Genomic DNA, 22,579 nt, shown 5'->3' on the forward strand with positions numbered 1-22,579 from the left:
TTCCCAAGTGAGAGGAGTGACAAACTGGCAAGAATGATTGGACTCTGTGCACTCGCATGCAGTGTTTCAAATTACCAGGCAATTTTCAAATTTACAAGTGCTATTTTAGTTTTAGTTTTTTTTTTGCTAACCCTTCAATTTAAGCCAATTAGGCAGTCCTCTGAAATCTAGCATTTTACATCTCAGGATTTCTATGAACTGCACAAAGCACTGTTGTTTATGATGTGTAATGATGTGTGCACAGCACCTCAAATGGAAGCATTAAAATTTTTGCAGTTCCTTTGTACTGAATAGGCCTCGTGCGATTTCCATTCCCCCAGGATACATGTAACTCTAATGGTGCATTAAATAGCTGATTTGTGCAAACAGACTGATATAAAAACTTTCACAATAGCTGCTCCAAATGGAGATTTCTATATTTATCTTTCCCATGAATAATTCGACATGTTGACATTTAAATAAAAGCTGAGCTGGCAGCCTAAATGAACATTTCCATGATAACATATTATGCAGCTTTAAAAGTCCATTTCATATTATGTAAGACGAGCTTTCCCTGTGCAGGCTGCTAAACAGACCAGTGCCCCTTTCTTATACTTTTAAATATTTGATAGAATTAAGGTAATTTTAAAACATAAGAAGAAAATTCACTAGTCCCCCGAGAGCATGAGTCACGAAGCATATGGTGCTCTCAGCTTTTCATCTGTGTGTCAGATGTTTTATTAATACACGCCACCAAGCACATCACTCATGACAAAAGTGCAACAAAACAGCCAGACATAATTATCTGCAGCCCGGTCCTCCATGCGCAACACTTCCTTCAGCCGCGACAATGGCGGATAATGATCCCTGCCCTATTTAGTTTAGCTGGCTCTTCCTGCAGGAAGCAAGCCTGCAAATGGACTCTTGCTCTCAGACAGCATCTTCTAACCTCAATGCATTAGAGACGCTAAGAGACACTCCGCTTTTAAGTGAGGGCTTCTGGGCTGCAAGTGCTCTGGGTCACTCATCAGAGACATTACACGGGCATTGCTGTGTTGTAGCCCCACTTCCTGCTAGGGCACACGCGCCAGCCGCAAACATGCACACACGTGCAATAAACAAGTAGAAGCAAGCACACACGCACATATAGACATAACACATTCTCAATCCTCACAGCCCTCTCCCAGGCTCCTCCCTCTACACAGAATCCAATCACATAGAGAGATTTGGCCGTATCGCCCTAACTGGATTGTAGTAATCCCCTGTCTAACATGTTTTGGGGATGTGTGAGTGGGGTTAGGGGACATCATGCCAAGTTGAGCCAGGCTGCTGATGCAGAAAGTGTGAGAGAGATCTGAGCTGTCATTTGGACCCCTGCCTTCAGGTTTTATGATGGAGTGCTACTTACAGGTCAGCCCATAAAGAAAGGAAGAGAGAAAGAGACAGACATGTGGTCGAAGTGTTATAAAGCGCTGATGTTCGTCATTATCATTTATTCTCATTTACTGCCTCAACTCTCCTCTACTGTATTTCATTCTCAAGATTTTATTTGCTGCCGTGTTCCCTCAGCTGCTGTCTTATCTGTCATCGCATACCCCCTCCCTCATCTTCTTTCCAGACATCTTTATCTGCATGTTCTCATCTTGTTCTGTATCTCCTCCTCTTTTATGCTTGGTAGCATTCACAAGACACATCCCCTACCCCTTTTGGCTATGAATAATGTTCTAAACATAGGCAGTCCTGAAACGTGTGTGTATGTGCGTTACATTCCCCATGCTGTAAGCATGGCGATGGCACATGTCCCCATGGGATTGTGTATTTCCTTCTGACTTAACATAACTTGACTGTGTTTACACACTTCTTTACAGGACTCTGACAAGTGAGCAGAGCAATCTGAGCAGATGCCTGAGAGATGCTGACATCCTTCTCTTGTCTCCCACTTGCATCACTTTAGACAGACATGCTTACTGTAGACTAACAGCATTCTTGTTTGCTGTTTACAACTGTAATAACAGTTAAGTATAGATATCCTAAGATCTAAAGCGTCCATTAGCTTGAAGAGTGATGTTATCACTGCCTGTCAATAGATTGGGATGTGGCAAAAATGGACCGTGGCTGCTTCTCACGCCATTCACGCTGACTACACTGATGTTCATTCTTCAGCCGGGCACCTGCTCTACCCCGAGAAAAGTTTCCTCGCTAATGAGTTTGATGTAGTGAGCTCGTTAGCTATAACCTGAAGGGAGCTGTTCTGGCTGCGTGACGGGTGGCCCGTGCCAAGTGTGCAAAGCTTGGAAGTCTCAACAGCTGTGGCTATAGAGAGCAGGGGCAGTGGGTGGCGGCAGGAAAGTGCTGGAACAGATGCCTGGGGCCGAGACCCTGAGAAAAGAGCTGGAACATGTTAGTCGGACCAGGTTAATCATTGTGCACAAGGTCCTGAGCTGTCTCTCTTATGCACTTTTGCAAGAATGCTAGCTCACCTTGGCGATAGAGAGCGTACCGCAACCAAGATTATTGCAAGCCCACAGAATGAATTATTTCCTCTCCAGTGGAAGCCTTTGTTTAGATTCAAAGGAACAAAAAACAAAACAAAACAAGGAACATGTATTTTAATTGAAAATATGAAATGCAGATATTTATTATATGTGTAATTAATTGTGATGTACATTCATGCATGCTAATGGTAGCAGTAATGAAATGTGAAATGCCCCATTTAATGTCTAATGTCTCTTAAATGTGCCAGGCAGCAGTGTTGAAAATTCATGTGTGGCTTAGGGCTTGTTTCCCAACGTAAACTCTTTGACTAGAAAAGTGACTTCAAAGTTATTCTCCTCTCCTTACACGCAAACAGCTAGGACTCTGCCGTTTAGCCCACGGCAATCAGCTAATAGCTCGTTCATATCTGCCATGACATGCGTCTGCCACTCAAAATGTAAATTATGACTTTACGGCAATTTTATTTTTGAGCGTCCTTAGCCGGCTCTTCCGCTGCCACTCTCCCCAGGCAGCGGTCTGTGCGGATCCTCGGCAGCGCGGTATATAGATTACTTGAAGAGGATGCGGGGCAGTGGAGGCAGCCGCCATTAATTAAAGTCCACAATGGCTCCTGCACTGAGAGTAACAGATCCATATACAAATTAATTACCCGCTCTGAGTCCAACAGTAAGGCCTTCCCTTTTCCACAGCTTTACAGTCCAGTCATGTCCACTGTTGTTTACCGTGCTCCAGATCGAGAATTAAACCTGAATGAGAGTGATAAATCATGGTGGGGAAACACACAAACTCTCATTGCAGGTTTATGTGTTAGAGAGGCAAACAGAAGGAGAGACAGGGTGAAAAAAAAAAAAGCTGCAGTCCGTTAATCAACTTCAAAAAGACGGCTAAGAATATTTTTTGTTTTTTTCATTTTTTGGGTGGCTAAAATGATAGAGGGGCCAACGATTTTTCTTTTCCTTTCCTTTCTGTTTTATGACCACTGCTTTATAGATAAAGGAGATTTATTATGGGAAATTCAAGGAAAACGGAGAGAGATACTCTTAGGGATCCCAGATTAGGCTACTAATAGACTAGCTGCCCTGTGATTAATGTGTCTTATCAGCACTCATCAGTCATTCTAAATGAAGAAAATCCTGACCCTGTCCAGATGGATAACACTAATTAGGCTAATTTCTTCATCAAACCATTTTTAAATCGGCCCTCTTTGGATGTTTGTGTTTTTAGGGTATATAGTGCCGTTTGGCATCTACACCCGAGGTGTTTTAATCTCTCCATCTGCTGAATAACCTCAATGAAGGTCAAAAAGAAAAAAATGAAACTGATCCAACTGTTTGTTTTCCTCTTCCAGGTACCATATCCATCAATACCCTTCGCACTGCTTACACAGCCCCTGGTGAAAGTGAGATCCTGGACTTGGATGACAATCTCTACCTCGGGGGTCTGCCAGAGAACAAAATGGGGCTGGTGTTCCCCACAGAGGTGTGGACAGCGCTGCTCAACTATGGCTACGTGGGCTGCATTCGAGATTTATTTATTGACGGGCAGAGCAAGGATGTGCGACGCCTGGCCGAGATCCAGAAGGCTGCCGGGGTCAAACCCTCCTGCTCCAAAGAGCCTCCCAAACAGTGCTTGAGCAACCCATGCCAAAATAATGGGATCTGCAGAGAAGGCTGGAACCGCTACGTGTGTGACTGCTCTGGGACTGGATACCTGGGACGCTCCTGCGAAAGAGGTAGAACTTTGTTTTTGTCTACCCAGCTGTTAGGACGCTCATAGTTTCTGTCTGGTAGGCATAATCTTTGTCAGGGTGAAATGTTGATGCTGCACACTGCTCCCCCACTGTGCATCGTCCTCTCAGGTAGGCATGGAAGTGTGAACATAATTAACATCAAAGAAAACCAGAGTAAAAGATTGGTTTTAATTACATCTACTACAGATACGGTATTATTTGTCTGAGAGGGATCTCCTTTCAAGTTCAGGTTGAACGGCGTCATCAGTAACAGCCTGCAGGTGGTCTTTTTATCTAGGCTGACGGTTGAACATCAGCCGCTCTCGAACAGCAGACCGAAAGTAATATAAAGGGGGGGAAAGGAAGTGCGCATGTGAAGATAGACAGCACCAGAGAGGCAGACGGAATGATTCAGGATACGCAGGGCTGGTGTTGGACTACGTTGAGTGGCAGGTGACTGATGCACCACTGAGACACCGCTGGTCACGTCCACCATGCACACTAGCCTGTAAATTGGCTGTCTTCTGCTAACCATTTGCCTCATCAAACCGCTCGCTCATGACCAGACCTGGTGCAGAATACTTATCCGTTTCTCTTTCTCCAGAGAAGAGAAATAGGAGAAGTGAGTGTCACACTGTGAAACCTTAGAACTCCATGTCTTAGCTGCAGCAGACTTACTCCTGACTCCGCAGTAATTTATTCCACGGGAAACACAGAGTTTAAAGGTAGTGATGTTAAAAATAAAAGAACACCACCTTCTTAGGTTCCTCACAAGTTTCACGTTGTAGTGATAACAAGGATTTGTTTATGTGCTGTAACATTACTACCACTGCAGATCTTTTTAGGTTTTTTGTTGCAACATCAACCTCATTAAGAGGAACCTTCATATGAATATGCAGATTCTGTAGAGAAGGGACAAGATTTTGGTGCTGGAACGCATCTGGTTTCTTTTTGTAGTGTTGGTCACTTTGTAGGTTTAAAGGTCCATACAGAGCAAAAGAGGCGGAACACCCTTTCATGGTCTGTCAGACTCCTGGCTAACATGTTGCCTAAACAAAGGAGGCGTAGTGATTTTAAAACTGTTATCCAAGTGTAAATTGTATGGTTGCCGGCTTCATCCGTCAACTGCAACTCCATTATCGTGTCTCAGGTTCCCAGGCAGAACAGGAGGTTTCTCTGATCATTTAAAAAACATTTATATGTATGTGTCTGAGTGACTGGCAAACCCGGCATGGTCCTGCATTTATGTCTGCATGTTAAGCTTTAGCTTACAGGCCGATTTAACCGCGGGATTGACCTTCGACTTTTTCTGATTGAAAGCTAGTTCGATTAAGACGACCACCAGCTGTGTGTGGAATCCAAATGCTTCGTTTGCTAATGTGTTCTGCTCTTGGAAAGTTATTCTGCATTTTTAATTTCAGACTTATTTACATAAAAAGCGAATGGATGAATAATTAATTTACTTAAGAGAAGTGCAATAATAATAGCACCGAAATGTGGTTAACAGGATTTGAGCTCCGATGAGCAGCTTGATTATATTTTTGTTTTGTTTTCGTTAACTAATATTAACCAACATGACATCAGCCAAAGTGGATATCCACTGTATGTAACGCTACGATACTGTATACTGTGAATACGTAATGAATATCACATGAATATAGCAACTATTACCCTGGGACAATATTAAGTTAGTAATATATCCCTATATTTATAGCTACCCTTTGTAAATGTTTTATCTCTCGGCAGTACGTACGGTATGGCATCGTGAAACCCATGCAAAGCAACAAATTGGTGAAAACTCTTAACATATGCATATTTAAGGCAAATGTCAAAGAGAGACGGAGCACGTGATATCGTTATCACAGCGTGATACATCTGCGCAGGAACGGGAGCAGGAACAGGTCCCCTCATGTGCAAAAAATGAACTCCAGCTGGAATGTATCACTTCCCACGCGGCTGAAATGTGTCGGCTCTACGTGTGCTGCTCTTCCACGCATAACTCATTCACCTTATAAAACGGTTATTGCCTAAATGTCTTGTAATTGTACAATCGGTGCGGTTAAGATGATACGACTGAAGGCTGACAGAAACAGGCTCGTGAGTGCAGTCAGCTACGTAATGCTAAGACGGGAAATTAATATTTAATTTGAGAGAAAACTAAAATAATGCATGAAAAAAAAAATGTGAATGTGGTGGTTAGGGTTGTCTCTTTGCTGCTCTGATTTTCCACATGTGCACTTCTATTCTAGCTAATGAGTTGACAGGAATTAGGGCATAGTACATGAGGGAGGTGGAGTGGGCAAAGGATACAGATCGTTTCTCTGCAGGAAGATAATTACTTATCCAGAGAGTGCTCTTGTATTCAAAAAGATAAAAATCCACTCCGACTCCCATCAGAAAATAAAAGCAGAATATAATCACTTCCGCGTTTGGGCAACAGCTTCCCATTCAGAGCCGCATGTTGCGAAGATTTCCGCCATTATGACCTACTGTCCTCCCTCCAAACGCTCAAGCATCTTCTGGCTTCTTGGCTCTTCAGTCCAACTCTCTGGTTTTCTGGCTGCCTCGGCTCTTGTGTATAGGACTGGCATTAGCGAGAGTGTGAGTGGGAGCAGTGGTACGAAGGATGGGTCCTGGCGGGCTGCCAGCTGTTTTGATGGCTCCAGATTGCCTCTGCACTGGTAGGATGAAGCAGGCACCAGCAGGCCGAGGAGCTGTCAAAAGAATTACCCCAGCTCTCACTTATCCATGCATGGTGTACCACCCGGTGGCAAAATACAGCTACTGCATATGGCGGAGGAGGAGGACGCCAAAGAGTGGAAGAAACAGGAGGTGGAGCTTTGGAGGAGACGCGTGGAGCTATTCGCCCTATTTTAAGGCATTTTAATTAAGCAGACAAAGCAATTTCCCCCCTTGCATCCCAAATGTCTTCCCCTTCATTGTTCCTCCAGTTGCTAATTAGCCCAAATATTAGTCCTGCAGTGTGAGGCTAAAGCGGCCTCCCAGATGGTGTAGTAGGAGTGTTGCAGCGCATGCACACGTCCCCTAATGAGATATGACATGCTGGATTCCAACACTGGCACCATCTGCATTATGTCACATGGACAGGAGCCTGCAGATGAATGTTTAGTTACATACACCTGTGAGGAATTAAGATAGATGCCGAAGATCAATATACAGATTAATACACAAGTATGCTTACTGTACACTGCACAGGAGCCAGACATACAACCTGCTGACATATGCACATCTAAACAGAGGCTTTTAGGGATAATATTACTTTACTGTCACTCTTAAGAAATACATCAATCAGTGGAGGGATGACTGCATAATATATATTGAAATCTATTACTGTCAGTATCTACTAGATGTAGAACATCTCACAGCACATTATAATACACAAAATTATTATGTAAATTAGCGTTTATTTAAATAAAAACGGCTTCTTTGAGCACATCTATTGCTTTTCAGAGCATAAAGCCATTTGCCATTGGTCCGAACCAAAAGCCAAGAGGTGCAGAATGTTATTGCATAATTGTGAAGCGCCCTTAAACTCTTCTTCTTTGACAGTACGCCGTGTGTTAGTCACCATTCACCACACTTGACTATAGTCACAAATTAGAGAGAGAGCTGGTTGTCCCTTGGCCTTCAGCGATTTACACAGATGCATAGAAAACTGGTTGGAAAACCATGGAAAATGTGACTGTAAGAGCACTGTGAGCAGATTTCACGGCAATACACGAGGTTTTGGCCCCTGGAAATGAACAATCAAATGTGTTTAAGTGTGCGAACCTAAAGGAAAACATTCAATTAGTCTCACATGCTTCGTCAAGGTCTACACGCAAGCTGTACATTCGTCTGGTTTCTTTAGCTTTTCCTGCCGGATCCTGCTGAAAGACGGAAGATTAACGTGTGAATCTTCAAACTAAGTGGTAATTCTCATTTAACGTCTCAGATGAGCTGCACGCATGCTAAACCCCTCACCGTCGCGTGCATTCCTGACAGCTCGAGCTGAAGTTGCATATTCCGCCGCTCTGAACTGATCTAGTTTCTGCTCTCATTTCGCCGCTCTAATGAAGTTGCCATGCGGTCGGAGAGCAGCAGATGTGAAGTTGGCCCGTGATGCCGCCACCTCTTTCTGAATAGAGAGAAAATAGTTTCCCTGTCTCTAGAAATCCACTCAGCTGGCAGGTTGTTTTCACACTTTTAATAGCCAGTGAGTCTATTTCTTGGATTGTGTATACTACGATGCGGTGAAGAAGACATGAGCTGCCTTGAATTATTTATGATATCTCTAAGCCATTTCTCCCTGTTTATTATGGATGTTGAACATACATTTTCCACAAGCCTTTGGCAGTCCTTTTCCGGCAAATGTTGAATTGGGTTTAGATTGGTGCCCTGATACCGTAGGACATTACAATCCCCTGACATGCAGCTGACAGCTCTCCATCCCTGCAGAACCTGTTCTCCTTGGGGGAGAATGGAGGAAGAACTGCGTGCCTGTCTGCCATTACTCCCCTTGTTAGGAGCTTTGTATATTATTAGCCCGGACCGAGTCAAACCGGCTCTTTGTTTTCTTGTGAAAATCAGAACACAATGTTGCGTTGCGCTTAACAAGACCGCAAATGAATGCTTGGTTTACTATGGTATGCTCCATCTCCCCTCTGACAGCCTCCTGTTGGAGCTCTAGCTTCAGTCCTCTCAATTTATTTTGGTATTAAACATGGGGAACGCCATTAAAAGTGACTCGGCATCCAGGATTGGATTTTTGACAGGTGCTCACTTTGCATTAGGCAGTGTTTCCCTCACATGTCATCCTCCATATTTTCATATCTATATCCTGGCGCTATCTTATTTATGGCATTTTAGACAATCTATTATGGGAGTCTCAGCAGAGATGACATCTTGGATGAAATGCAATATTTACTCCAGTGGTGATTAATTTTATCCTTCGATTCGCTATGAGAAAGGAATACCATTGATGTGCGTAAAATATTCTTGAGATGCTGCATAGCGTACATCATATTAGATTTTCTTTCAGCTTGAAGTAGGCATTTGTTTTTGGGAAACTTTACTGAGAATACTTTATGACAATTAAGAAATCAGTGCTGACAATGCTGTACTATTTTTAAGAATAGTTGAATGTATTTTCACTATTTTAGCATCCAAGTATGAGTCTTTGATTTGTTCTCCTCTTTGTTGCGTTTCCATTTTTAGCTTTAGCATTTATGCGAGTATAATGGATCTTGTTTTTAAAAAGGTGTTAATGCTCATGTACTGTAGAACTCCTACCCAGAGCAGCACTTAGATCTATTACTCATGTCCTATTTTACCACAAATACATCTGAACATCAGACCGTTTGTGTTTAGCGTGTTCAGTATAAAGCCTTGTAACTGCCAGTTAGCTTCTGCAACTAGTTTCTGCTCACATTGGGTACAGGTGCTAGCAAATATTACAGTGACAAACATTTATCAAGTATTAGGAGCTTGAACATTTGCTCAATTTTTCCTGGCATCTGTTAACAGTTTCCAAATGCAGCTCTTTGCTTTAGCCGCCTGGCAGGAAGCAGACAGTTTAGCAGTGAGAACTCGTTTGTCACACGCCCCTGTCATCTGCAGCATACCCCAGGAGGGCGTGGAGAAATTGGATTTGGGTGAGGAATGTGACGGAGCCATCCCAGGGGATGGATGTGACATTGGCTCTGTGCGACGAGGAAGTGGTGATGAGGTGGTGTGTGTACATCGGTACCCTATCACCCCCACCACTCTCCATCTCCCCCGTCCCTCCAACTCGCCTTCTATCTGTCTCAGCACTGCAGCTGCAGTAATGGCTTTGTTATTGGGTTATGGTTTAGTTACACTACCGGAAATGTTGTTACAACCTCCTGCCAGCGTTAAACAATCTCCCCAGCATTTCTCCAGACGGGTGCTTAATGCTTTGAGTAAATGCAGTCACCCAGAGCAGAAGCTCAATATTCAAGGTCCACAGACTATTACAATTCTGTCACCGAAAGTATTTTTTTCCCCCTCAGTCAATATCAATTTGTCCTTTTGTAGTTTGTAGCCACTATTATATTGCAGATACAAAAAAAAAAAAAAAACGTGGATGCAGTGCTGCCTCTTGTTCTGTATGGAAACATTAACTCTGTTAGTTTCCATTGCCGGAGTTGATTTTATTTTCTTACCACTAGGATTTTTATTTATTTGTCATGATGTGTTCATTGGCTTCTGTTTTTTTTTTTTTTTTTTTCCCTCAACCGCTGTCCCAACATGTACCTGCCTCCATACTCTGATGGAGTCTTCCTCATAAATTGGCACAGAGAAGACAGGATTCAGACTTCGGAGGGAGTTTGTGCATCTGCCATGTGTAGTACACAGTATAATGTGACGCTAGACTTGTGACTCGTCTTTACACTGTGAATGACATATCTGGGTACAGTTACTCACTTACTCAGTGAGTTTTGAATTGACCTTGCTTTTGTATTGCATTTGTAATGCTAGTAGCCTAATTATTGGACTCATCAGCGCCTCAGAATGGCTGTGGGTGTCTGCCGTCTGTGAGATGCAGTAGTCTTCCATAAAAAGCAAAAAAAAAACACCTGTCTGAGAAACACAAGCACAGACGCTCCGGGAAGACTCTCGACTTCATGGTTTAGTCATTCCTCTATGACTGGACAGAATGTCACAGCAGCCGATGCGTTTCTCTCATCAAGATTGAAAGTCACATCACTAAATTATATCCACAAATAGGACATCATTTTAGGCTGAGCTGACAGGCCTGGCCATTGGTTTACCATAAAACTGCTGCAATCCATTTCAGCCATCGCTCATCTTGTTTTCCTCCTTATTCTCTCCACAGAGGCGACCGTCCTCAGCTACGATGGCAGTAAGTTTATGAAGGTCCAGCTACCGTTGGGGATGCACACGGAGGCCGAGGATGTGTCTCTGCGTTTCCGCTCCCAGCGAGCCTACGGCATCCTAATAGCCACCACATCCCGGGACTCTGCTGACTCCCTGCGACTAGAGCTGGAGAGCGGCCGCGTCAGGCTGACTGTCAATTTAGGTAACGCCTCGGATGTACACAGACTGCAGCAGCAAAGTCAAACTAGGCTAGATAACACCTTCATGTGCATGTAGTCGTAGGCACTCTCTCCCACACACACAGACAAGGATTCTCTCTTTTTTATCACGTACATATTGAATAGAAAGAGATGGTGTAAAGACTTTCAATGGCAAGAGTCTGCGGCTCTTTGCTCACTGCCAGTTGAGCACACAGCTACCGTTGCCCAGCAGGGAATGCTCGCTGCCCACTCCATCAGCCAACTGCGATCAGCTATAGATGTGTATTGCTCTGAAGGGAATTGTCCTTACAGCACACACACTGTTGTGTGTGTTTTTTTTTCCCTGCTGCTCTTTCACTTCAAAAACATCCTTCACATGAGGGGGCTAATAATTTGAGCGTTTTCTATACTATTGCAGCTCCTTACAGACTGCGGTTACCTAACACGATGAAGCCTTTAGTTGTGAGTTGGCGGCCAGTCGCCAACCTGCACACATGTTTTTTAATGATTTTACCCACCTATGCACTTTAATCATTGTAGGAGGAATGCATGATTGCACATAAATCAGCAACCGTGTCTTAAATGAGAACAGAGAAAGACAAGCTCCCCCTGCCTGGAGCAAAAACTGAAAATTGAGGACGAAATGAAAGACACGCAGACATTCCTGTGTCTGTGTGCGCGTGTGTGTATGCGTGTATGTGTGCCTATTTGCTCAGGAAAGAATCCAGTGATGCCTGTGAAAAGTTTGATATCTCTCAAACAGAGCAACGCCGCTCAAATGATAGCCTTCTATCTCTCCTTTCCACTGGCTAAACAGAAATGGGTTCCCTAAGCGGAGCCGTTTAGCGGTGCATGCAAAGTAGACAGTCTGCTGTCACGCCACAAGGAAGCATGCGTCCCGCCACGGAAAAAACAACAGCGCCACACACTGACAGGGCTGACAAGTCAGATCATTGCGACTACAAAAAAAATGCCCTCCGATGAAAACAACAGGCCACCATTCTTTGTTTTCTTTCGAATACTCTTTGACACATTTTAGAGCATTTTTTATTTTATTTTTTTTCTATCTGAGGCCATCACCAATCCAAGCTTGTCTTACTTTCCCCCTTCTTGAAAAGCAGAGCATTCCCTGTGAGGGTAGGCTAGTGTTGGTCTCTGGCTGTTTGCGACCACTTTTCTGCTGTGGTTGACAACACATGACAAGCAGGGCCAAATGGGAAGGAGGGGAGGGAGTTCGATCTGGGTCACCTTTCTCAGAGCACGACACGAGCTCAGCCTTAGGAAACGGAGAGGTTTAGAAAGGTACAGAATATAGAAATACCAGCGGGTTGATATTTGATACTATAATGCCAAATAAAGCTACGGAGGTAGAATCAAGACAAAAATGAATGGTTACCTTGAAACAACAGCTGCATCTGCTAGTGAAAAAAATGTCAAATACTTCAAATACAATAGTCTCAGATCTCCACCTATCAGAAAAGGATGAGAAAAACACTTTTTGTATGCGGCCACAGGACATAGACAGTGTTTTATTACACCTTTAGGTGAAGATGACTTGAGCCTGCGTTAGTTTTGGGCAGAAAAATGTCCTCAAATGTATTGGGTTATATCACTAGATCATTATCAATGGCATGCAGCATTGTCTTAGCTACCTAACAAGCCCTCTAATAGATTATTATAAGAATGAGGCATACAATGTCTCAAATAAAGTATGTCAAATTGTACTTAGTATGTAAAACCGAACCTGATTAAATGTAATTTGTGTTTTTTTACCACTGTAGTGGCCTTTTATGCAATGCACATTACTGATTTTAGTATGATCGTAACATGGTTTAATTGATGTGACAACGATAGGTGGAAAAGCACAGTGATCTTGCAGATATGTAAACATATAGTTGGATAGATAAAGAGGAACAGAGGGGGAGAGGGTTCCAATACCTTCCAGTTGGCCCTGTGTGACCCTGACCAAAATCTAATGCTCTCATAAAAAAGATATCATCCTAAAAAAAACAGAAATCATCCTATTTACAGTATTAAAAAACAAATAAGGCCCCATGGAAAAAACAACAAAGCAATGCAGACACTGCCACATGAGAAAAACTCAGCTCTTTGGATTCTATTTTCAACATTGCTGTAACATGTATTCTAATAAACTGTGCTCCTCCGGCACAAGTGCACTGCAGTGCTTTTACCAGCTCGCTGCAGCTCAGGGCCACTGAGTGAGAGCATCAGAGGACGGACAGTGTCCGTGTGTGTGTCCCCAGAGGGGTGGACTGTATGCTTTAATGATGTCTGCAGCTGTAACGTTGAAAGATGAATTTATCTCTCATCTATTCTTCCCCGTCTAGATTGTATCAGGATTAACTGTACCTCCAGTAAGTCACTGTTCTTCACATCTTCTTCTTCTACTTCTTCTTCTCTTATTCTTCTTTTAAACCCTAGAAGTGTTATTTTATTGATGTGTTTGCATTTTATTTTTGTATTATATGACCCTGACATTATAATACCCCGAGGTTATTGCACAGGGAATTCAAATCAATGCTCTAATATATCTGACTTGCAACTTGCAATGATATAAATTTTTTTGTCATCATACCAAAGTCTAAGAGCTATGGGAACATAAGAAATTCTTGGCGGTGTCCAGGAAGATAATGAGCATAAGGCATGAAACGGAGGGAGGCTCGGCTTAATGACAAATCCAAATACGGCAGTCGGCTGCGATTCTTTTAATTAATGAACCTTTTCACTCCTGAACTCAGCCTGATATAAAATGCATGCTATGGAAGCACAGGTATTTTAGACATGCATGATTTCTTTTCGTCCCCCTATTGCTTTTTTTTTTTTTTTTTTTGTTTCCTTTCTTCTTCGGCACTCCACGCCAGTTGTAAATTGATGAGGCCATTCAAAGCACAGAGGAAATACAGAGTGTGATTTTATTATTCTCATTAACCTGCCTCGCAGAGCAGAAAGAAAGGGATAAAGAGGGAGGGAGAGAGAATAGATCTTGTTGTGGGATTCACGGCTGGCACGAGTGTGCGTGTGCGATGGGACAAAGAGGTTACATGGCAATATTTTGGGAGGTAAATATCCCTGACATTTATTATTCAGGAACCAGTGATGAATTAATAATTACTTCTCTGGAGTCATAATACATGAGCCGTTTTCCTGTTTAATGATTCCGTAGCTGCAGACGCTCTCAGTATCAGTAAATACCAACAGACATGAGACAGTTTAAGCTCTGCAATAGTGTGCCAGACTGTGTCACATCCTCTGCATAAGAACAAACCATTCTCTGAAAGCACTCGTGGATCACCCCGTGTGTGTGTGTGTGTGAAGTGTTACAGTAGTTGAAGGTCATCCCCTGATGAGAAGCGGAGACTTACACAACAACAACGCCTCCATACAGAATCACACGACGTGACCTCTAGACATGCTCCTGTGAGCCGTCCCTTCTTAACACCTTTCTAAATGCTAAATAGCATTGTTCATGCATCTTGGATTGCATCCCTTGTTTGTGTATGCAAATAAGCAGCTCTAAGCTCTAATTCCCACATTCGACTGCTTTAAAAGGTCATTTTCGGTTTATGAGGCTAGTGGGAAGGCATAATCTGTGCATACAGGGACATCAGTAGTTGTTAAACTAATATTTGCTATTATGATTACTGTATTTGTGCAGTCATTCATTCTGCAAATATTCTCCAAATCTGTTTGGTTGTGTGCAATATTTTCCTAACATAGACGAACGCAGGATATTGCTATTTAGTTAGCATTGACCTGCTGGGACAGATCTGGTTGTCTGTCATTAGACTGAATGACTTCGCTAGTAAATAGACCATGCAGATTGGGACATTGTGAATCTTTAGTTGGAGATTAATATCTAAACAGTCGGTGGCACTAACTGTCCCCTCATGTTCCATTATACCATAGAAGAATAATTAATTTTACACAACCATGTTAGGCATGGATTTTAGGCATGTGGCATATTTGCAGAATATAGATTTATCATCTTTCTAAACATTGGCATATGCTGAAGATGTTTTTATTATATTTCAAAGAGAAATATTTAGATCCTGACAACATTCAGTGTTACAATAAAGGGAAAAGTAATGTTTAAATAAAAAGGGGAACAAGTTGGGAAGCAGAAAGTCTTCCTTGAATAGCTTCAGACCTAATTGTGTCATGAGGAGCGAAGAGAATGTTTAATTGAAGTTCTTGGAAGGAACTGTGTTAAGCCAGTGCATTTCCACTTATAAAGCATTAGCATTCGTTTTTTTTTCTTTCTTTTTTCTAGGTTGTTATTTTTGTCCTCTTTTTTTTCTGTGTTAATTAATGTATCTTGTCAGGCACAGCAGCCCCGGTCAGCTTGGTGGATGAAGAATTTCCGCACCGACTCAAAGAACACATCACTGTCAATTAGGGACCTAGGCTCCCTGGGGCTGCCCAGAGCTGTCTGAAGAAAACACTGCCACTTCGACTTAAACACCGTTAACAGGCACTGAGTGACAACAAACTAAAATATGAACTAAAATTATCTTGTGACAGATTGCCTTTTTTTTTTTTTTTTTTTCTTGCTCTGGTCTTCTATTATACAATAACTTGCAGCATAATCACAATTTACAGTGTAGCCAGGAAGGAGGGGATGAGGGGCCATGTAATGCGATTATTCACTCCGTGACCTTCTTGAGCAGCATCTGAAGGTGGTTCTTCTCAGGCATTTGATCTTATCTGCGCATCAATCTTTTGTTTTTGACCCACTTAGCGTGAAAGAGCATGTGGGACATTTTGTTACATGGATGATACACCTGTGTTCACGTCAGAAATGACAGATCAGGCGAGGACGCATAACGGGTGAGGAGCATTTTGCCTTGTTAGCCAAGAGTCTGGATCTTTCTCAGTCGTTTTGTAGTTTTAAATGTAATTGTTTTTTCATATGACTAGCTCTATAGATTACCCATACACCATTAGGTGCATAGATAATGTCCACCAATGCCCAATAAGTCATTTTGTAGGTATTCTTACCAGCATTTTAAAGTATTATTTCCTGAAAAAAACAAACAAAATGTTGATGACTCGTCCTGAACTCGAGGCAGTATAAAATACAGCGTCCAATGAAACACTTTCTCTAATTTTCCCCTCCTGCGTCTTTCCCTCGCCATCGGCACAGCCGGCTCCGGCTCAGACACGTATGGCTGCACTCCAGAAACGATTTCATCTATTTTTTTCCCTCAGTTTTGTCCCTCTCCAATTTGTCGGTAAAATCTTCAGGTGAAGTCCTTGACAACGGAGCAGGCTTTCGTCGTGACTTTCCACGGGCCACGCTCAGCTAGTAGCCAGTTTCCCAGGTTACAAAAACACTGGCAGAGCTGGTGTGGAATGGCGGTGCATACATTCAGAGCGTTAATCAAATTGCCAACATTAAAAACGCTGAACACTGTCTAACCATTGCAGTCTCTGTTTGGTGTAATACGGTTTAATATTACTCATCTCTATGCGAGGAAAGGCAAAAGCAGAATTCCTAATTTGGCAGCAAGTCAAAGCACATGTTCAGTAGATTGCTTGATTCTGTCTGTTGTATGAATCAGTAAGATTAAAGATAAAAATGCTGCACAGTCATATTTTCTTAGGTCATTATCGAGTATCTCAAAATAATTTTCATCTATCCTATTTGTAATATAACAAATGTAAATGTAAAGCTAAAATAGTAAATCAATATAGGATATGTACTGTAATGTCCAATGAAGACAAGAGCATTGTTGTCCTTTAAATTAAGGAGCAATGTCTTTTGTGGCTGCACAAAACCACTGACAGGAGAAGTAAATAACATTGACCATCTTGTGACAGCACAATGTTCTGCTGGGAAACCTTTGGACCTGACATTTGTGTGGATGTTTCTTAGACATATACCACCCACATAGACCAGACCAGGGCCCCACACCCCATAGCAATGAGACTCCTTGATAGCTGGATGCAGCCTGACACAGGAACACACACAAAAACACTTTAGGAACAACTAAAAGAAGCATGAAAAACAGCACGAGGTGTTGACCTGGCCTCCAAATTCACTAGATCCCAAACTGATAGGACACCCTCAGAAGGCCCATGTCCATACTCTGATGAGTCACAACTGTTTTAGAGGCACAAGGGAGATGTACACAATATTAGGAAGGTGGTCATAATGTTATGCCTCATAAGGTGTATGTTTTATAAGAAGTCTAACATGGTGGCTTGGTGGTTCTTGTTACCAACATTAGCTTCTTAAAATGTGGAGATAAATATTGACATTCCCGCCATAGCCACACACTCAGGGACTTTCCTGGCAGCAGCCAGTTAACATGACGTGATTATGCAGTTATTGCTAGAAACATGTTCTTATCTTAAAAAAAAAGTATTCAGTACTGAGTAATCTCATTTTACGTACAACACTGTTTCGTTTTGCAGTTAAGGCACTGTTTGGACAAGCCAAAGCTTTCCTCGCCATGTCGCCGTGGCTCTGATGTCTGTGTTTGACGGTAAGCCAGCATAGTGTCTTACTGCGTGGTCAGTGAGTTCCTCTTGCCTCCACCTGTGTGAGTCACAGCGTCGGGGCAGGCAGCACCAGTATCTGACCTGTCATCTAGCCAGCCGGAGCTGATTGACTGGATAATCACATCTTCTCATGTTGCCCCGTGCCACACTTCTCCACTGTTCCCTTGGGCCTGAAGCCAGTGACGCAGGGAGAGATCACTGTAGATCCATCACTGCAGATGGATCACAGACAGTGAGAGCACTAGAAGAGGCTGGACGCAACAGACAGTAGACACATCTATGTCTGGCCAGCATCTGGTTGTTTGGACAACAGACTGCACTACAGGTATAAAACCAGCAGTGAATGTTGGGCAGGAATGTGCTTCTTGATACAATTGACCTCTTTTGCCCCTTCCCTTTCTTTCCTCCTTGGAGAGCAACAAGGACAGAATGATGGAAGGCAAAGATCAAGCATGCTTTCAAGTCCAACTCCATCCCATTATTTCATATCTCTCCTCCTTAATCCCTTGCCAGTCGTCTGGTTTCAATCCTGCCCCGGTGTTTAGTGCTTACAAAGCAGAACTGCGCCGCTGAGATTGAGTGTGTCCCAGTACTTTGGCACCCTCAGATTTGCATGCACATTGCACCGGAGCTTTGAAGATTGCAGAAAAGCAGGAAATAAATAGCCACAAATGGGTTCAGGCGAATGAACCTGGCACCCGTCTGAAATGCTCCCCACAGTGGGCAAGGTATCCGTAGCCTGGGGATTTTAATACTGTCACAGTGGCACATCCTCATTGGCCTCTTTGGTTATGTGTGCCCAGCAGAGGAACATCAGAGCTATATAGCAATTCAAAGATGCTCTGAGTCGGGAGCTGTTTTCCCAGTTGGACCAATGTTGGAATTTCCTAATGGCGAGATATCTCTTTCTATTCACGACATCGTGAGATTTGGTCCAATTTCTCTGAGTTATCTGTATTTCTAAATCTCTCCTTGATGTTTTTGGCCCAGTGATTCAGTGTGACATCTCCATTACTGCCTGCAAGCAGTGACACACTTCATGCAATATTAAAACATTGCAGTGTTACTAGTTAAATATTTTTTTAGTCAAATGGTGATTTGGTCTTATACGTGGATTTAATGGATGTTCATTACATTTAACAGGGGGATTTGTGCAGTTTAAGCAAACTGGTGATCTTTTCAAATGTGCTGATAGAAAATCACATTCTGTATTTCCTGATTTATTATTATTTTTTTTTTTTTGTATGTGGTTCCAGGTACATTGGGCTGCTTGTTGTTCTTTAAATTGCTTTTTTCCCCCTTACCCCCGAGCACACTGCCTCCATTATGCAAGTATTTCTTTTCGCTATTTCATTTCACAGGCTGGACATGAGAGAGATCAAATGCTGGGCTGCACTGTCATAGGTAAACAAGATGGAGAGTGATGCTCAGTTGTTAAGTGCCTCGCTCAGTCGTAGCCTTTTGGTGGTTGTCTGCTGCCACCAAGTGGCGTGTTAGGGATGGGGGGAAAAAATGTCAAGAAATAAGAGATCAGCTGTAGTGAATGGTCTAATTTGTTTCTTTAGTTAACTAAATTATACATTCACAGAATTACATTGTTAAATTACATTCAGCGTCCTGATTATTGCCTCCCTCCTGTTGACTCAAGGAAAATGGTGTTCAGTGAGAATTCAAAAAAATGATGCCCTATCTAATGGTGCGATCAGTGCTGCAAATGCAAGTCAGAATGATGCGTTTTTATGGACCATTAACTATGTTTACCTTAATGTCTTCTGCCTCTGTACTCCACTCATTCAGTCTGTCCTCCTTTCGATCCTCCCCATCTCTGATTCTGTTTATATCTACTATTTTTCAGCCTCTCTGCTATGTACGTGCGTGTGTTTGTGTGCGTGCATGTGTGTTAACAATTGTTTGGACTGTCCTGCAGGCAAAGGTCCAGAGACTATTTTTGCTGGTCAGAATCTGAACGATAATGAGTGGCACACAGTACGTGTGTTCAGGAGGGGCAAGAGCTTGAAACTGACCGTAGACGATCTTCCGCCCGTGGAAGGTACGTCTTATCTACCGCTTCCTTTGAAGGGAGGTTTTTTGCTCATATATAAACCTAAACAAGCTGACATTTATGGGTTGTCAGATGTTCTGGAAGATGATATCTCTATTACAGAATAACGCACATCTTTGCATGTATTGTTTTATACTATACAGTGTTCCCACTGTATAGCAGAAAGCCTTCGGTTATGTTTATTTTTTCACGAATAGCTTGTTACCGAAATTCTCGAGGCCTTTCTTTTTTTTTTCTTTCAAAATGTTGCTGTTTGAAATTGGTTTTAGATAAATCTGTCCTTGAATAATGTTATCTGAAAATTGGTACCTTTCATTTTACAACAAAACCCTTGGGGCAGACTCTCTGTAGGACTTTGCTTGGCCTCAGAAATAGAAAATTAAAGTATGTGTGCACCTCACTGTGTACAAAATTAAAGTACAACCTCAAAAAAACAAAAAAGTTTTGTGACTGACTTGGATTTTCTTCTAATGATTAATTAAATTAAGTGTTGCATTATACTTGGACAGGTTAACGTCAATCATTATAAGCTGCTTAATCTGTAGTGGAGCTTTTAATTGCACAGTAATTGCCATTTAACTATTATATACTGTACCCTCAATAACACCCTCTCTCCCTCCCCCCTCTGCTGATTAAAGGTCAAATGGCGGGTGACCATACCCAACTGGAGTTCCATAACATTGAGACGGGCATTGTGACAGAGAAGCGCTTCTTGTCCATGGTGCCGTCCAACTTCATTGGCCACCTTCAGAGCCTCTCCTTCAATGGCATGGCCTACATAGACCTCTGTAAAAACGGTGACATTGATTACTGTGAGCTCAATGCCATGATTGGCTTCAAGAACATCATTGCCGACCCCGTCACCTTCAAGTCGCGCTCCAGCTATGTGATTCTCACCACACTGCAGGCCTACTACTCCATGCACCTTTTCTTTCAGTTCAAGACCACCTCCTCCGACGGCCTCATCCTGTATAACAGCGGGGATGGGAACGACTTCATTGTGGTGGAGCTGGTCAAAGGGTGAGTTTGAGCGGCTACATTCACGTCAGCCACTCCAAGCAACAAGCGATTTAACCGGGCTATTTAGAGTCATAAAAAGATAGTTATACAGAAGGTTTGAGTGAGTCACTACTGTGTTATTCTTGTGCTGCTTCGCCTGGAGTTTGTCAAACGAGAAGGAGCCAGCACTGAAGTTTGTTTCTCAGTCATGAAGGTCATGGTATATCCAAAAAAAAACAAAGCTAAAACAAAGATAGCTGACTTGTTGAGCTTTCTTGGAACATCTTTGGTTGGTGCACACTTAAAACTCTGATGACTAAAGTCTGTTACCATCCAAGTAAGTGCTTGCAATTAAATGTTAGAAGTTATACAGTCTAAACTGGGCAGTTTCCTGTTTGTGCACGATGAGAACTACACTAACAACTCATTAATGGCCAGAAATGGTTGTGTTTTCAGTGCCACGGTAACTACACAACTGTCCTCTCTACAAACACATTGGATTTGTAGAGTAGTCCTACTTGCCACCGGGTGTAAAGTCCAGCAAATATGAAAGGAAAAAAACATGTCTAAACTGTGCTGAATTGCTTTTATAAGCCTCCTATTGTAGGTGATGTTTATTTACGTTTGAATATCCACATAAATGACTATGGCTTTAATAATGAAGTTACATATGACAGTATCCAAACAGAATGTAATTCATGGCAGCTTTTTATGCCATTACTGCGGGGCTTCCCTTATCAACCCTATGCCAGAGTAAATACTGAAAGAGCTGTCGGCTAGTACTGTTCTTTTTAATCTTCACGAAGGCACAGCAAATACCCGACATAAAAGGGAATCCGCTGCACGAGGGGTGCATTTCTTTTTTGCTCGAATGCAGCCATAGAATAACCTTCTTTTAAGTAATGCCTGAAGTTAGGGTAATCAATGTGCTAAGTGTTGAAGTCATATATTTTAATTAAAATGGGCTTGCAAGTCAAACGCCGCTCATTTAAAGCTGATTTGTTCAGCACAGCCCAGAAGCCCTTTGTTAATTCTGCTACCTGCCAGTTATTTGCCTTTCCAGACAGCTGCACTTTCTGATAGGACACATCTGAACGCACACACCATCAACACACACACACACACACACACACACGAATACTCTTGTTCCAGTATTCTCTTTTTCACTTTTCTACCTTTTTAAGTTCTAATCTAATATTTGTCATCTTTTAAAGGGACACAGATTAATTCTAGTCTCAGCAGTCCTTTTCCTTGTTAAGAACAGATGAGCTGCATATGCTTTCTGTTGAATAATGCTTATGGCACAGAATAAACTTAATGTGAGAAAACTACAACAGCCTGACGCCCGTAAAACGTTACACACTCACTGCTCCTCTTCGTGAGTAGATAAAGCATTGGCATCACATGCCCTGCTTATGGGACGTTACGAGTTGGGACTGCATTCACTAAATTATTGAGGGCAATCTCATTACAGCCAAGGACCCAGTGGGGACCTGCCACAAATCTGTGTGGGCCCTGTCAGGGACCAGACACAGATCAGCCGTCAGTTCTCTGTGGCTGTACTTTGGCAGACAGAAAATAGTTCCTACACAGAACTGCTCTCAGCAAGGTCCGCGGATTTTCTTGAATTAACCGAGTCAAGAGTTCTATAAACAGATATTGCTGTTTGTATTTTTGCAAAGAATTTGCCATACAGTACACAATACATATACGCATACATATCTCTGT

At 42.5% G+C, this 22,579-nt stretch overlaps 1 protein-coding gene across 8 annotated transcripts in view; it reads left to right on the forward strand.

Moving 5' to 3' along the window:
• The window catches only part of LOC311500118 (neurexin-1a-like), a gene marked incomplete at its 5' end in the record, with an annotated part of 245,797 nt that overhangs the window by 101,660 nt on the left and 121,558 nt on the right, over positions 1 to 22,579 (forward strand). For 7 of the 8 annotated variants that reach the window (XM_084561318.1, XM_084561321.1, XM_084561320.1 and 4 more), the window contains 5 exons: positions 3,824 to 4,207; positions 11,064 to 11,267; positions 13,614 to 13,640; positions 19,718 to 19,840; positions 20,491 to 20,872. In XM_084561318.1, coding sequence (XP_084417444.1) covers positions 3,824 to 4,207; positions 11,064 to 11,267; positions 13,614 to 13,640; positions 19,718 to 19,840; positions 20,491 to 20,872 — 1,120 coding nt within the window. The remainder of the gene's footprint in view (positions 1 to 3,823; positions 4,208 to 11,063; positions 11,268 to 13,613; positions 13,641 to 19,717; positions 19,841 to 20,490; positions 20,873 to 22,579) is intronic. The other variant, XM_084561319.1, reaches the window with a different exon arrangement.

This window comes from Chelon labrosus (genome assembly GCF_963514085.1).
Source record: "Chelon labrosus genome assembly, chromosome: 15".
In the NCBI taxonomy this organism is placed as follows: domain Eukaryota; kingdom Metazoa; phylum Chordata; class Actinopteri; order Mugiliformes; family Mugilidae; genus Chelon; species Chelon labrosus.